Here is a 16,688-nt window from a genome sequence, read left to right as displayed (position 1 = left end):
GGTGAGACCTTCTGGGGTCCACACCAAGTCCAAGTAAACCCCAAAATAAAATCTTTTCCTTCACTCTGCTCCAGCCTCTGGCTCTAATTCAAGGGCCTCACTCTCCTCGCGTCAGGAGCCCCCAGCCCCCGATCCTGGAGCTGGGCTCAGTTCAGACTGTACCTTTGTTCCCTGCAGCCCTCACCTGCAGGGCTCTGTCCTCATACAGCTGCTGTTCTATCAATGTCATATCTGGCAGCTCCTCCCCCTCAGAGGAGTTCTTCTCTCTAGGCGCACCCCTTCCAGGCTCCTTGCTTTGTGAGCTCTCCTGGGATCCCCTCTCCTCAGCAGCTTCCTGTTTCTGGGATCCCTCCAGCTGAGCCCTGGTAACTCTTTATCAGGCTCATTAGCTGTTTAGCTGCCAACCAGCCACCTAGGGATTTAGTTACTTCCAGGTGGGGCTGGGTCGGCTGGTTCTCCCTTACAGGAGCCTGTCACAGGTAGGCGGGTCCCTGATTCCCCTTAAAGGGCCGACCCCCATGACCTCCCTTATCTCTTTCCACAAGGCCTCTGGGCTCTCCTGCTTTGTATGTGTCTCAGAGCTGAGCTTAGGTCTACCTAAAAGCAGGCTTGACCATGGCTAACACTTGGTTATGTTCTGCAGCCAGGGGCACTTCCTGCCCTTCTGCCACAAGGAAACCTACAAGGTCCTTGGCCATATTTTTATTCTTGTCACTGAATTGTGAAAAAAAAATGAAGAGACCAGGAGTTGTGTTCTCTACATTCCTGTGTAGCTCATGTGATGGGCAAAATCCCCCATAGTCTTCAGCATGGCCTAGTTCAGAACAACTTGTACTCTGTGAGTCAGGCCCTCTGGCCATAGCAGAAGTAGGCAATAGCACCAGGCTTCCACCATTGCTGTCATGCTGCTGTAACAGATATGGGCTGGCTACAGAGCCAGATACACACCAGATGAGCTCATCACAAGGCCCTTTAATGCTTTGCCAGGTATGGCTGAGGTTAGCATAAATAAGGTGTGTTACACACAGCCCCACCTAGCTACAAGGTCCCTCCAACAGCTGCCTCCCAGGACACACTCACACACGTGCCTTTGGAGTTAAGTTTGTCTTTCATTCAGATCGTTCCTGATTAGCATCTCTAATTATTACTGAGCACAGCTTTTTTCCCTGCAGCCTTCAGTAAATGAGTTATGGGAGCATATTTCAGATCCTCTTCTGTCCACATGGCTGGTGTAACGTTATCAGCTGGGAAAGTGCCTTTCTGCTCCTCCCCTTTTCCTGTAGGACGGACTTCGGCTTAGCTCAGCTCTGGTTTGGGCTTTGTGTTGCTCTTTCAGGTCTCTGTGGGGAGAGGTCCCCAGTCTCTTCCTTTTCTATTTCAACTTCCTCTTGGAGGTGTGTTTTATGGTGGCTTTTCCCTCCAGCTCAGTTGCAGACACCCTCTGTTTCAAGTTTGCTGGGTTTCTTCCTTCTAACCGGTGTGGCAGGCTCCTGTGTCCCAGCAAACCCTGCTCTAGGTTTCCAGCTGCACCACTCATGTCCTGCAGCCTTTTCTGGGCCCCTCCTTCACAAGGCCTAGGGCTTGTTCAAGCCCTTTCAGTTTTGGCTCCTGGGTAACTTTCCTCTTGCATGGCTCATTTCCTACCATGGCTGCCTGCAGCTTGGCTGCCTTGAGACTGTTGTTCCCCAGCTCCCTGATGCTTTGCTCCTCCAATGGCTGAACTATTCTGGTCTCCAGGTGCTGATTCTCCTCTAGGGCCAGGGCTCCTTGACCAGGGGTATTGGCAATTCCAACTGCCACTTCCTCCCTGTGGGGTGGTGCCTGGTGCTTGGTGCATTCTGTTATATCCTTGGGGCAGCCGGTGTAGGAAGCAATCACTTGAGGCCAGAGAGCAGGCAGCTAACCAAAACCTCCATTTTATTTACAGATATACAGAGAGCTCACTCAGCCGGTTGAAAACGGTTGAGCTAACCCATAATAATCTAACTCAGTTGCCATAGCAACAAAAACCATGACAACCAAATACACAACATATTCCTCCCCCCCAATAAGAACATCCCCTAAATAAAACACACACTAGACTAGAGAAGGAGGGTAGACTGCCTCCATTCCCGGCTAAACCCTGGGGATTATTTTGCCCCATAACCGTGGGTTCGCCCTAGCTAAAGATCCAGCCGATGAGGAGGCCTTCTGTCTCTAGGTGGATTACGGCGAACTTCTGGTGTTATTGCACCCAAAGCACTAGGGGCTCAGGGTCCAGCACGAACAGGTGAGGAGGTGGTATCAGCTCGTGCTGGGCAAAGGGGTATCTCAGCCGCCGGCAGTAATGGAGGAGAACAGTCAGAAACAGGTGACTCGTGATTCGGTCCCTCACTAGAAGAGGTGAAGTCAGACCCCTCAACTGCAGATGGGTCCTGAGGACTGGCATGACCTGGCAACAGCTGATCTACATGTCGCCGCCAGGTAAGATTCTCTGCAGTCCGGACTGTGTAGGAAACAGGTCCTGTTTGAGTGATGACTGTGGCCGGAACCCATTTAGCTCTGGAAGTATAATTCCGAGCCAAAACTGGCTGTCCCGGGCTAAAGGTTCGGTCTTTTGCTCTGGGTGCCCGTCTGATGACTTGATATTGCTGCTGATGTTGCACAATTTGTCGGGGTTCAGAAGGTTTCAGCAGATCAAAGCAAGTGCGCAGCTGTCGTCCCATCATTAGAAAGGCCGGAGATGCGTGGGTCGTAGCATGAGGTGTGTTTCTGTAGGAAAGTAAAAAGGTATCCAGACGCTTTTGAATGGAGTGTTGTCCCCTTGCTGATTTCAAAGCGTTTTTCATTGTCTGCACAAATCTTTCAGCTAATCCGTTGGTGGACGGATGATATGGTGCTGACGTGATGTGGTGTATCCCATTTGCCTTCATAAAATTTTGAAACTCCTGAGAAACGAACTGCGGTCCGTTGTCGCTCACAAGTTGTTCTGGCAGACCAAAACGACTAAAGAGTCCTCGTAATTTTTGGATAGTACTCTCTGCAGAAGTGGACTGCATTATAGAGACTTCTGGCCATTTAGAATGGGCATCTATTGCCACCAAGAACATGCTTCCTTCAAGGGGGCCAGCAAATTCAACGTGAATACGTTGCCACGGGTTTTCAGGCCAGTCCCATGGGTGTAGGGGTGCCCACTGGGGTGCATTCCTCACACCCTGACATGACATACAAGCTTTTGCCTTCTCTTCAATAGCGCTGTCCAGTCCAGGCCACCAAAAATAGCTTCGTGCAATTTCCTTCATGCGCACTATTCCACAGTGACCGGAATGTAGCTGTTCTAACATCTGTGATCTCAGTGGTGGTGGAATAATGACACGTCTCCCCCACAACAAACAACCAGATTGGACCGATAACTCTGTCCGCTTGGACATGTAGGGAACAAGGTCGGATGAGACCGGAGAGGTTTGTCGAGATTTTCCATGCATCACCAGGTCCATAACGTGGGACAATACTGGGTCAACGCGAGTTGCCTTCTTTATCTGAGTAGCAGTGATGGGTGTATTCTCTACCTGTTTAAAGTAGAAGATTTCCTTTTGGGCACTATCTTGGTGTTTGACCGGCAAAGGCAACCTTGAGAGGCCATCTGCATTGCCGTGCAGAGTGGATTTCCGATATTTGATTTCATATGTGTGTGCTGAAAGTAACAATGCCCAACGTTGCATACGACTAGCAGCTAATGGGGGAATGCCTGTGTAGGGTCCAAAAATTGATGTCAGAGGTCGATGGTCTGTGAGATGAGTAAATTTTCGCCCAAACAGGTACTGATGAAACTTCCGAATTCCAAAAACAATTCCTAATGCCTCACGTTCGATTTGGGCGTAGTTAGTTTCTGCTTTGCTTAGAGTGCGTGAAGCAAAAGCAATAGGTCTCTCTTCTCCTGAAGGCATAATATGTGACACGACTGCTCCCACTCCATAAGGGGAGGCATCGCAGGCCAATTGCAGTGGTAAGGATGGATCAAAGTGCGTTAGAACTTCAGAATTTAGCAATGCATCCTTAGCTTTGTTAAACGCAACATCACAGGTTTCCGTCCACTTCCAGGCCTTGTTCTGCCCAAGGAGCTCATGAAGTGGTTTTAGCAGTGTGGCTAACTGTGAGATGAACTTTCCATAATAATTCAGGAGTCCTAGAAACGAGCGCAGCTGGCTTACATTTTGAGGTGGGGAGCCTCACAATAGCTTTAACTTTTGCAGGGGCCTTATGAAGACCTGCAGAATCAATGATGTGTCCCAAATATTCAACAGAGGGCTTGAAGAATTCACACTTGTCTTTGCGAACTCGTAGGCCATACTCTTCCAGTCTTTGTAGAGTAGCCTCTAAATTCTTTAAATGATCCTCTTCATTTCTTCCAGTGACCAGGATATCATCCAGATAGCACTGAACTCCTGACAAGCCACACAAGATCTGGTCCATAGCCCTCTGGAACAGGGCGGGAGCAGATGTTATTCCGAAGGGTAGGCGACAGTATCGATAAAGCCCCTTATGAGTCACAATAGTCAACAGCTCTTGGGACTTTTCATCGACGTGCATCTGTAAATATGCTTGACTCAGATCAATCTTACTGAACTTTTGTCCCCCAGCCAGGCCTGCGAAGAGGTCATCGATGCGGGGAAGCGGGTATTGCTCTGCACACAACACTGGGTTGACAGTGACTTTAAAATCACCGCAAATCCGGAGAGAGCCATCTTTCTTCACGATTGGAACGATAGGAGTGGCCCATGAGCTATGGGTAACTGGTATTAGGACTCCATTGGTGACCAGGCGCTCCAGGTCTGCTTCAACTTTTGGCCTGATGGCATATGGCACAGTTCGGGCTTTCAGATATTTTGGTGGACTGTCAGGTTTAATGTTCAATGTCACAGTGATTCCCTTCATACTTCCCAAATCATCTCCAAAAACAGCAGCATGTTTCCTTAGAATAGGGGTTAGACTGGTTTCTTCTTTAGTCATCCGGTGCACTTCTGCCCAGTTCAGTTGAATCTTCCCAAGCCAAGACCTACGCATTAAGGCTGGGTAGTCACCTCTCACCACAAACAGTGGCAATTTAGCTGCCTGTCCATTGAGCTCCACCTTAACATCAATAGTGCCCAACATGGGCACAGCTTCACCTGTATATGTCTTCAGAACAGTTTTTGTTGCCTTAAGCGGAAGATGCTATAGCTTTTCCTTATACACAGTCTCAGGAACCAGCGAGACAGCTGCACCGGTGTCTAGTTCCATGCGTATAGGTTTGCCCTCCAATAAAGGGGTTACCCAGTATTCATGTGAGCCCGCTGCCAAAGACAAAACATGCAGTGGCACTTCCTCTTGTGAGGAGGTGTCACCTTGATCATCCTGGGTCTGCTCTAGGGTATGCAAGGTTCCTCTTTTTGTCGGCCAGACCACAGGCCTCTTTTTCTTTTGTTTACAGGCATACTCAATGTGTCCCTTTTTGCCACAGTGTCGACACACCAGGTCCTTACACCAGCATTCTGATGCCTGGTGACCCAGCTTACCACAGCGGTAACATTCTTGACTCTGCACCGTTTTGTGGGTCAGTTCTTGTGACACTTTTTGTACCCTAGGGGATGCACCGATGTATTGTGCCTCCCTTGTAGCCAGTTCCATGGAGACAGCAATATCAACAGCCTTCTGTAATGTAAGCTGAGCCTCTGTCAGTAGGCGCTTCCGTATAGCTTCACTGCAGAGGCCACACACTAACCTGTCACGCAGGGCATCATTTAACATCTCTTTAAATTCACAGTGTTCTGCTAGCTTTTTTAAAATGGCTACAAATTGTACAACTGTTTCCTCTTCCTTTTGGTCTCTTTTGTGGAACCTATATCTTTCAGCAGTTACCAGTGGTTTTGGGGAGAAATGAGACCCCAGGATTTCCACATTGTCACTGTAAGATTTAGTCTCAGGCTTAACAGGGTGCAGTAAGCTGCGTAGCAGAGAGTAGGTTTTAGCCCCTACAACAGTTAAGAATATTGGCACCTTCTTCGCTTCTGTAAAGTCATTTGCAATACCAAAAAGCTCAAAACGCTCAGTTTGCCACTGCTCTGTATTCTCATCAAAAGGCTCCAGGGGCCTGGTCAGAGTAGCCATGATTTTTAGTTTCACTTTCACAGTCAGTGCAAACAAGCAGCTTTTTTTGTTTGTTTGTTCTTTACCTTGACTTCTACTTCCTTCTGTTACTGGAGCAGCACCAGGATCCCACCCTCGTCGCCAGTGTTATATCCTTGGGGCAGCCGGTGTAGGAAGCAATCACTTGAGGCCAGAGAGCAGGCAGCTAACCAAAACCTCCATTTTATTTACAGATATACAGAGAGCTCACTCAGCCGGTTGAAACCGGTTGAGCTAACCCATAATAATCTAACTCAGTTGCCATAGCAACAAAAACCATGACAACCAAATACACAACACATTCAGCAGCTGTGAGTTTCTCCTGCATTTGAATAATCTCATCAGTCCTTCACTTACGCAGGTGCTGAAGCTTTATCTCCAATGGCTGGGCCTCTTGGGAGCTAGAGCAGAATTTCTTCTGCCGAAAGCCCTGTTCCTTTTTCAGGGCCTTGACCTGTTTGCTCTTTGTAGCCTCAACCTGGTGGCTTCTCTCCTGCTCTGTGAGTAGCTCCTTCTGCCTGTCCTCTGGTCATTGGGTTTGCTCCTGTTGCTTGGCCAGTTTCAGTAAGAAAACCTGCACCTGGGCCTGCAAATTACAGAGCTGTTCAATAGCCCCGTCAGAGCTCTTGTCACACTCCTCTCCTGGGACCACCAGAAATGCTGAATCACATTTAGCTTCTGCCCCAGCTCCCCTGGCCCAGAGAGCCGGCTGTCCCCTAGAGCTGCTGGTTGGATCATTTTCCAAGGGAGTCCTTTCAGGTTCTTGGGGGAAGCTACTCAAACGCCCCCAGTTCCCAAGCTTTGAATCTGGGAGTGAGGCTAAGGTATCCCTGGTAAGCGGAGGGATGTTTGAAACCCATGGCTGGCCTCTCCCTCTGACGCTTATACTCCAAGGCCTGCTTTCTTAGCAACCCATTTTACCAGTACTAGAAATTCTCACTGCCCCATAACAACAGCCCCTCTGCCCCAAATCCAAAGTTCTTGTAGAGCAGCATCTTTTTATGTGTCCCTTTTCCCTGTAGTCAAAACAAATTAACCCTGGGTGGGGGGGTTCACTCTTTCCAGCCCAAAATGGGGTTCCCACAGTCCTGGGCCTGACCTCCCCAGGGCAGGGTGTCTTTAACAATCTGGGACTTCCCTGTTCCCCAAGTGTTCTAGGAAACCAGGCCAGTCTCCCCATCCTTGCTCCTGGAGGCAGCCCCATCATATGTGCCCGTCCTGCCCACAGTCAGTGCACAGCATTGGACGAGCCCTGTCTGCGGTGGGTCAGGGTGACTTTTTCCAGTCACTAGCCCTCCTCAGTGCGTCGCTGTGGGTGCCTGGGCACTTCCAGCAATGGGAGCTGGAACACCCCTGGCTGTTGCTGGCCCTCCAGACACCAGCTTGGGAGAGTGAATGTCCCTCCGGCGTGGAAGGTGTCTGTGCCGTGCTGCTCTGTCAGCCCCCCTGGGTGAGTCTCGGAGCCGGGGGAGACAGACGTCAGCTTGTGGGGTTTGTGCTGCAGCAGTAAACACAGCTGTGTAGATGTTGTGTTTGGGGCTGGAGCCTGGGTTTGAAGCCCCCACTTACTCCCTGGGCTTCAGAGCCCCAGCTTCAGCCTGAGCCAGAAGGTCTGTACGGCTCTTTCTAGCGCCATAGCAGGAGCCCCACAAACCTCAGTCTGTTCTCCCGGCTCTGAGACTTGCTACCACGGGCTGTGTAGATGAACCCAAAGTGTCTCCAGAGTCTGGGTGTGAAAGTTCCCAGCGTGTCTGACCCAGGGCCGGTTAATGAGAGCGAGGGGGGTGGCTGGCGCAGTTGTTAGATGGAGACACCTGAGCCCTGGGGCTCTGAGACGGTCTCGGTGACCATTATCCTCTCTGGGAGCTTCCCTTCTAGTCTTTAGTGGGCCCTCAGCTGGGAGCCCCAGGTTCAATTCCCCCCCTGTATTATGTGGGGCAGAAATTGGAATGGGGGTCTCCCCCCTCAGGTGAGGGCTGGAACTGCTGGGCTCTGGGTGTCTGATGTGGGGCTCCCTCAATCTCTCCTGCTGAAGACGCCCCCTGTGTCTAAACACTGCCATGGGCACTGAGCCAGAGCGTGGGAGTGAGAATGACTCTGACTCTGCAGCCCAGTGGGTCGGGTTCCGCCTGGGAGTCCAGAGTCCAGCTCCCCTGCCTCAGTGACCCTGTAATTATTGATCCATAACCCCAGTGAGGGGAGGGGTTACGGCCCCTGGCACAGCAGTGCTTCAGCCATGTTGGTGCCCCCGTGCAAACCCCTCGTGCAGACGCGCTGCGCAGGTGTGAGCTGGGATTGGCCCCGGTGCAGCTTCTCCCAGATGGAGGGGGCAGGAAGTGGGGAGATGCCCCCACCTCCTCCACTGCCCCAACCTCATTAATAATGGCTCCTGTTCCCCGCATTACCCAGTTACACCTCCAAGCATCCCCCCATGCCCATCCCCCCCACTGTTCTGCCCCCACCCAGGAGCCAAGCCCAGATCCACTTCCCATGGCCTGGGGGAGGGGCTGGGCCGGACGAGGGAAGGGACCGGCTGTGGGGTTTGCCTGGCTGGAAGGTGGTGCCCGTGGGGCCGGCCGGCATGGAGACTCCCAGCTCCACCCCTGGGGCAGGGCTGCCTGGCCAGTGTATGTGGGGATGGCACCAGCCTGCTCTTAGTAACAAACCAACCACACATGGCTCCAAAGCAACAGAGATGCAGGCCTCCCCCTTCACCCCTCTCTGCCCCCTGGCACCTGCCAATCTGTTCATTGCCCTCCGGCCCCTAGCTCCTGCCTCTCCCTTCCCTCAATATCTGTGCCCACCTGGCCCGTGCTTCTATCCTCCCTGGCTCCACTTTGCCCCACCCCTCCCTTCACCCCTTTCTGCTCCCATGGTCCCCTCTCCACCCACTTTGTCACATGCCCCCTGCCCTGTCACATGCCCCTGCCCCCCTGCAGCCCACCCTCTTCCTGCCCTCCTGGACTGGCACTTGCCCCCTCTTCCAAACACTCTTTGCACATGGTGCCCACCCATCACTTCACTCCCCCACTCCCTGGCCTCTGCTCTCCCCTTTCCCCCTGCTCATGAACCCCAGCTCTCCCCTCACCCCCATCTGCCCCTAGTGCCCACCCCAGCTTTCACCCTCCTCTGTTGTCCTGGCTCCTGCTCTTCTCACTCCAGTGATGAGCTGCCAAAATCTTAATAACCGGTTCCCTATAAAAGTTCTGATTTAAGTGGGGGAGGGGCCGCAGCAGGGCCTGGGGCAAATTGCCCCACTTGCCTCCCCGGCAGCCCTAGAGCTTGCAGCCCCCTCCCCCATTACCTTGCCGGCAGCTCAAAGCAGCAGGACGACTCAGGAGCTCAGCTGAGCTGCCCAGCTGCTGGCCACGCTGCAGCTCTTAGGAGTGGGGAAAGTGGGGGAGGGCCCAGGGGAGACATCCTCATGGGGCCAGGGGCCCCTGCAGTGCCCAGGCTAATTGACCCACTTTTCCCCTCCCCTCCGGCCAGCCCTGGAACTTGCAGCAGGCCCCCTACACACCTTGCCGGGCCTCTCAAAAAGCGGCAGCAGGATGACTCCGGAGCTCAGCTGAGCTGCCCAGCTGGTGCCGGCGGCTGGCCACACTGCAGCTGGGGGGAAGCGGGGGAAGGGCCGGGGGAGCCTCAGCCTCCCCAGCTGGGAATCCTGGGAGCAACAGGATGGTCTGGCCACGGACCGGAGTTCTTTGCCTACCCCCTGGCCCTTTAACAACCGGTTCTCCACGGAGGTCTAATTTTAGCAACCAGTTCTTGGGAACCTGCTCCAGCTCACCACTGTCACTCCCCTCAGCACTCCTGGAGCATGCTCCTCTCTGCATCCTCTCTGCCCCCCTGGCACCCGCCCCTTCCCTCATCCCCCTGTGCCCAGCTCTCCTCTAGCCCCACTCTGACCCTCTGGCTCCTGCCCCTTCCCAAGCCCGTCTCCTAAAACCTTCTACCCACCTCCCCTGCCTCCTCACCCCTCTCTGCCCCCTGGTGTTCATCCCTCCCCGCTCAGCCCTCCTTGTGTCTGCCCCTCTGCTCACCCCCTCAATCCCCCTGTCACCTGCCCCTCCCCTTGCCCTCTTCCTCCCTGGTGTCCACCCACACACACACACCACCCTCTGCCCCCATCACCATGACTCCATTCCCTGCCTCCCTGGTGCCTACCCCTGCTTTCACACCATCCTGCTCCTAGCACCCACTGCTCCCCTCCCCCTTCCCTCCTTTTGCCTGCCATGTCCTTTCCCCCTTCTGTCGCCCAGCACCTGCCCCTCTGGCACCCGCCTCTTACCTTGCCCCCTGCGCCCCCAATGCCTCCTCTTGCCCCTTGTTGGCCACAGTGCCTGCCCCTTTCCATGCCGCACCACTGTCCCCCTGGCAGCTGCCCCTCCTCCTGCCCCATAGCTGCCTGCCCATCTGCTTGTCCCCTCTACCCCCTGACTTGCACCCCTCTCCTCATGCCCCTCTAGCCCCCCGGCACCCAGCCCTTCCCTTGCCCTCCCACCCCGTGATGACCACCCTTCCCTCAATCTTCATTTGCCCCGGTGCCTGCCCCATCTCATGCCACCCCAGTGCCCACCTCTCCCCCACTCTGTCCTGTCAGTGCCTGTCCCTGACCCCATCCCACCCCACACCCGCAGGCACAAGCCCTGTCCCTCGCCCCCCCCCCGGTGCCTGCCTCTGCCCTGGTCCCCCCTCCCCCTGCCACCAGCCCCTGAGTTCGTCCTCCCAGGGCCAGCTCCAGGCACCAGCCTACCAAGCACGTGCTTGGGGCAGCACCTTGGGAGAGGGCGGCGATCGGGGTTTGGTTTTGTTGTTTTTGGAGGCGCTGCAGGGGGGCGGGGACTTGGGCGGCACGACGCTGCGCTCGGGGGGGGCGGAGACTTGGGCGGCGCGACGCGGTGCTCGGGGGGGCGGGGACTTGGGCGGCACTCTTTTTTTTGCTTGGGGCAGCAGAAATGTGAGCGCCGGCCCTGCTTCCTCCACCCCTCCTGTTGCCCCCTCTGCCTCCCTGACATCTGCATCCCTCCCCCCCCCTCTAATGTCCTGGTACCAGACCCTTTGTTCACTTCTCTGCCCCCCCCCGAGGCCCATCTCTACCCTCGCCCCCATCTGCCTCCATGGTGCAAACCCCTTCCCTTGACCCACTTTGGGCCCCCTGGTGTCAGACCTTCCTTCCCCCAATCTCTGCCCCCCAGGGCCCACCCCTCCCCTCATCCTCCCTCTGTCCCCAGGTGCCCACATCTCCACACCCCTGTGCCCCCCTAGGGCCCCCCCCTCTTCACACCCCACAGTCAACCCCGTGTGCACCTGTTCTTTTCCCCCACTCTGCCCCTGGTGCCCACCCCTCTCCTGTCTCCCCTCCTTACATCTGCCCCTGCATCCCTCCTGGTGACTAGCCCTTCCCCCACCCCACCAGCACCCACCCCTACCATCATGCCCCTCTCCCACTTGATGTCAGCCCCTTCTCTCTGTCCTCTGTTTCCCCCTGGGGTCTGCCCCATGCATTGCTCCCCCCCATGGCCCTCTGGCCCCTGCCCTACCCCTCACCCCTCTTCCTCCCCTTGAAACCTGCACCTTCTCCCCTCCTTTCCCCTGGTGCCAGCCCCTCCTTCTACCCCCCTCTGCCTTCCCAGTACCTGCCCCACTCCTCCTCCCCACCCCATTGAAGCTCCCCCCATTCCTTCACATCCCTGGTGCCCGCCCCTTCCCTTGCTTCTCTGTGCCCCTAGGGTCTGTCCCCTTCTTCTGCACTGGCACCCACCCCTCCCTTCCCCCAGACCGTCCTCCTGATGCCCACCACTTCCCTTGTCCCCCCTTGCACTTGTGTCTGCCCCTCCCCTCTCTCCACCCTTCGCCCCCTGCAACTCCTTCTAATCTGCCCCCTTCACCCTCCCCTGCCCTCCTGGTGCCGGCTCCTCGTGCCTCCCATTGCCCTTGTGTCTGCCCCCTCTGCCCCTCCCCACTGGCCCATCACCTGCCCCACCCCTTTCCTCTCCCAGCATCAAGCTGTCCTCCCCATCCCTCTGCTGCCCTCCTCCCTTCCCCACTTACACCTTCCCACCCCTTCCCCCGGCATCTGCCATTTCCTCACAGGCAGATGGGCCCTGACTCCCCTCAGGAAACATCCCCCCCGCACCCGCACAGTGATTAACAGGAACGAAGGTTAATTTCCCTTTGATCCCAGTGACCAGCCCCTGCCCCCGGCCCTGACTCTGTGACTCTCTCCCCAGTGGACGTGACTCTGGATCCAGACACGGCTCAACCCGACCTCATCCTGTCTGAGGATCGGAAACTCGTGAGATACGGAGACAAACGCCAGGATCTGCCCGACAACCCTGAGAGATTTGATAAATATCCTGTTGTCCTGGGCGCTGAGGGGTTCACGGGTGGGAGGCGTTACTGGGAGGTGGAGGTGGGAGACAAGACTAGATGGACTCTGGGGGTTTGTAGGGAATCTGTGAGCAGGAAGGGGAAGGTCACATATGCCCCTGGGAATGGAATCTGGGTCGTGCGGCTGTGGGATGGGGAATACGAGGCCTGTACCTCCCCCCCGACCCCGCTCCCCATGAGCGTCAGGCTCAGCAGGGTGGGGATTTTCCTGGACTATGAGGCGGGCGAGGTCTCGTTTTACAATGTGACTGACAGGTCCCATCTCTTCACTTTCACTGACACCTTCTCTGGGACGCTCCACCCTTATTTCAGTGCTGGTTACAAAGCTGGGGGTACAAACGCGGCTCCCCTGATCATCTGCCTGGTCCCAGCTCAGGCAGGAGGGAATCTCGGTCCCGGACAGTGACCCCGCGGCACAGACTGGCCCCTCACAGCCCTGATGCTCTGCCCGCCCCCTGGTGGTGAAGGCCGGTTACTGCAGGGAACTGGATTTTTTTTTTTTGTGCTGACCAGCTGCTGCCAGTTTCCCTTTTCAGCTGGAGTAGAAACCCAGACACCTGGTAACCCCAGCCCAGGCTGGGTGAATGGGACCCACTTGCTGGAAGGAGCCAGAAAGCTTCCCCCCCCCACCCCTGCTCCCCCTGTGTTTGCTGCACCACTGGTAAGAAAAACTGCCTGACAGCTAGTGGGTTTTGCTGCCGTCACCTTTCCCCGTCCCCTGCTCAGGGGTAGCAGATGGTGACGGACGGGGATCATTCACTTCTGTCAGAATATTCTACCCCTGTGAAATCTCAATGCAAAATATGAAAAAAAGATTATAATAAATTAGAAACTGTTGTTATTGTAAACAAACATTTTCATTTACATTTCAACAGTATTTCAGAAACAAGCATCTAAACATATTTTTAGAAATGAAATTATTTACATTTATTTTTTGATTTTCCCCTCAAATCTAAATTGAGGTTTAACTTCTCTACATAGCATCATTTGTATTTCAACTGTGTTACTTCATGAAATCCAAAATATTTCTCTTATCAAAATAATTATTAAAAACTGTCAGACTCGGTTGTTCAGTTACAATGTACATGTGTCATAAACATCACAACTACACATGTGCAGCTGCTCTCTGGCTCTCTTTATTGTCTTGACTGGTTCTCTCTGGAAGGCAGGGCACGTACACTCGCCTCCTGCACTACACCTTTGAAAATTAATAGGTGAAAAAATGATAGAATTAATTAAGCAATATATTTAAGTTAACTCACACAAGATTATAAAATAGTCTTTGAACTTTTGTCAGCATTAATTCATGTGATTTTTAACTTTCTAGCTACATATAATCGGTAATCAAGACATGACCCTTCCTTTCTTGTTCTCACATCACTTAACAAAACATGGCCCCGAACCTCAAATGCTATCTTCCTGTAGATAGAAATCTCTTCTACAATATTCTCTTTTTTAGTTTATTTTTCTTTAGAAATATTATTTGCAGGCAATGTACTGTCAGTGTCCACTGTTGATTTCAATGTACTGCTGGGCTCTTCATGTTCTTGGTTCTAAGGACGTAACAAATGTATTTTTGTAAAAAAATAGAGAAGGGGGTGTATTCCTTTACTGAATCATCACAAATTAACTTAATTGTAATAAAGATGCTGGCACTTAATGGCCCATAACATGAAATTTGGTGAAGCTTTATTGGGAAACCTTTCTTCTCAGCCATAAATCAATTGAAAGGGTGATATTTTTGTTGTCATGTGAGGTTTAGAGTACAAAGAAAATAAAGTTGCTCCAGGAAATTTATCACAGTTCCTCTGGGTTCTCTGTCCACCACCTTCCTGGATGCTGTGTACAAATAGTGACTGATTGGTCTAATTCCTTGAAATTAGCAATTGAACCTCATTTCCTGAAGAGCTAGCTGAGCAGAGTATGAGGGGAAGCACATCGCATGGCATTGCTAGGACTACTTTTTGTTTTCAATGTGATGTCTTATGAACATTTTCAATGTAATAATTCAGTTTTAAAAATTCATTTATGCCCTAAACTTACCTTGATTATTTGAAAATAAATACCCTAAAGTTATCTTGTGATGGATTCATTTGTGTTTTTATCCAGTCTGCTGCTGTCTAGGTGGCATGGGGCTGCTGAAGCCAGGGCCAGCTCTAGGCACTAGTAAACCAAGCACGTGCTTGGGCGGCACATTTTCAGGGGCGGCATTCCAGCCAGCCTTTTTCTTTTTTCCTCCGCTTGGGGTTGCAAAAGCCTAGAGCCAGCCCTGGCAGCAGCAGCGCGTCCTGTGCAGGAGGCACCCTGGGGCTGCTGTGGTTCATGTCGGGGAGCAGCGCCTGCACCTTGTGACCAGGCAGGCTCCGAGCGTGGGACACTTGGGCTGGGGGCCACCCCACAGGGCACACAGAGCTGCCTGCAGGTGCCGCAGGGCAGCCACTCCCCAGTGCCACAGCCAGGGCTGGGCGAAGTGGCCCGAGCTGCCCAGGGGCTGCAGCAGGGTGGCCAGGAGCAGCAGCAGCAGCGGGGACATAGAGAGGACCGGTACCCGGGATGCTGCCATGCGGGACCCGCGTCCCATTCTCCGGGGCTCCACTCCCTCTGGGGCTGCCCTGCCCTGGCTCTTCAGCCCCCTGCCGAGGCGGTTCCCCCGGCTCTGCCCTCCCGGGTCCCGGCCGATCCTGGAGGCGAGAGCCCCAGCTGGAGGGTTTGACGTTATGAGTGTAATATAATATTTCATTGAAAGGTGACAGGGTCAGCAAGAGTTAATTAACTCACCTCACAGACTGACCTAACCCATGGGTGAACCTTAAGGGCTGGTTAGGAAGATATGTAAATGAATAGAGCTTTGAAATGCAAGTCTGAATTGTTAGAGGTAGAAGGGTAGATGTTTACTCAGGTCTTGTGATGTAATCAAACAAGTCTTGTCTATTGCTATAGTTTTAATTCAAAGATCAAAAAAGGAATATTAACATTTATGATGATACTTGAGTGAAATAGTATTATTGTCTATGTGTCTCTTTGAAGGTTGTGGTAACCTGTACCTGAACTGTTTAATGGATAAATTACCCTGTACTAATTGCCAGGATGTTTGGAAGGAGAGTTAAGCCTATTGTTTTCTCAGGCCGAAAGGCTGCTGGAAGTGTATAAGAACCCTGGGACATGATCCTGCTTCATCTCAGATCTGCTTTGGGTTTCAAGATGGGGAAACCTTAAGCCACAAGGTTTGAGATTCCCCAGTCATTGACTGGAGCCATCCTGAATATGGAAATTGGACAGTAACCTATGGACTATTTCTAAAAGGACTTTTGGCAACTACAAGCTCACCTCTACTATGCATCTGAACCTCGAGAACTGAATTCAAGTCTGTACGTATATTGATCTTTTAACCAACACTCACTCTCTCTTTTCTTTTTAAATAAATTTTAGCTTAGTTAATAAGAATTGGCTATAGCATTTATTTTGGGTAAGGTCTAAGTTATAATTGGACCTGGGTATGTGGCTGATCCTTTGGGATTGGAAGAACCTTTTCTGTTATATGATGAGGTAAGATTTTCAGTAATCATCATCATATCTGACAGGTGTGTCTGGATGGAGGCCTGAGGCTGGGTACTTTAAGGGAACTGTGTCGTTTGGACTTCTAAGTAACCAGTGAGGTGCTATAGAAGCTGCTTTGTGCTGGTTGGTAAATCTAAGTATTGGAATAACCACCAGCATTTGGGGTTTATCTGCCCCGTTTTGTTTGCAGTTCACCCTGATTGAGTGACCTCAGATGGCTCCCACGGGCAGCACCATCATAGAGGGACCCTGGGCTTAGATGCAGCCTGGGAGCCCTGCTGCTTACCCTGACCCTGCCAGCACCGGACTGGCTGGAGGCAAGGAGGGAGCGGGCGGAGTCAGCACTGGTGGTGGGGAGCCCAGGGCTGGGGCGGCAGGGGGTGCAGGTGAGGGAGGGCACTGGTGGTGGGAGGGGTGAGAGCCCAGGTGTGCAGGGGTAAGCCCAGGGTTGAGGTGGGGGGCAGCCAAAATTTTTTTTGCTTGGGGCGGCAAAAAACCTAGAGCCAGCCCTGGCTGAAGCTATCTGTTTTTTCTGGTTTTTAACACGGGAAGTGTTAATCTAAAAATAGATAATTTTTCCTAAAATTTCCTCC

General features: G+C 52.9%; 1 protein-coding gene across 1 annotated transcript in view; it reads left to right on the top strand.

Annotated features, from left to right (window-relative positions):
• LOC120383106 (butyrophilin subfamily 2 member A1-like) overlaps window positions 1-12,943 on the top strand; it is a 69,750-nt gene extending 56,807 nt beyond the window's left edge. Inside the window, exon 11 of the mRNA XM_039500732.1 lies at window positions 12,378-12,943. Within this exon, the coding sequence (XP_039356666.1) occupies window positions 12,378-12,943 (566 nt within the window). The remainder of the gene's footprint in view (window positions 1-12,377) is intronic.
• Window positions 12,944-16,688: the final 3,745 nt, after the last annotated feature.

This window comes from Mauremys reevesii, linkage group 15, assembly GCF_016161935.1.
Source record: "Mauremys reevesii isolate NIE-2019 linkage group 15, ASM1616193v1, whole genome shotgun sequence".
Classification (NCBI taxonomy): domain Eukaryota; kingdom Metazoa; phylum Chordata; order Testudines; family Geoemydidae; genus Mauremys; species Mauremys reevesii.
Note: the sequence above shows the minus strand (reverse complement) of the source record. Positions and strands in the feature narration are given on the sequence as shown.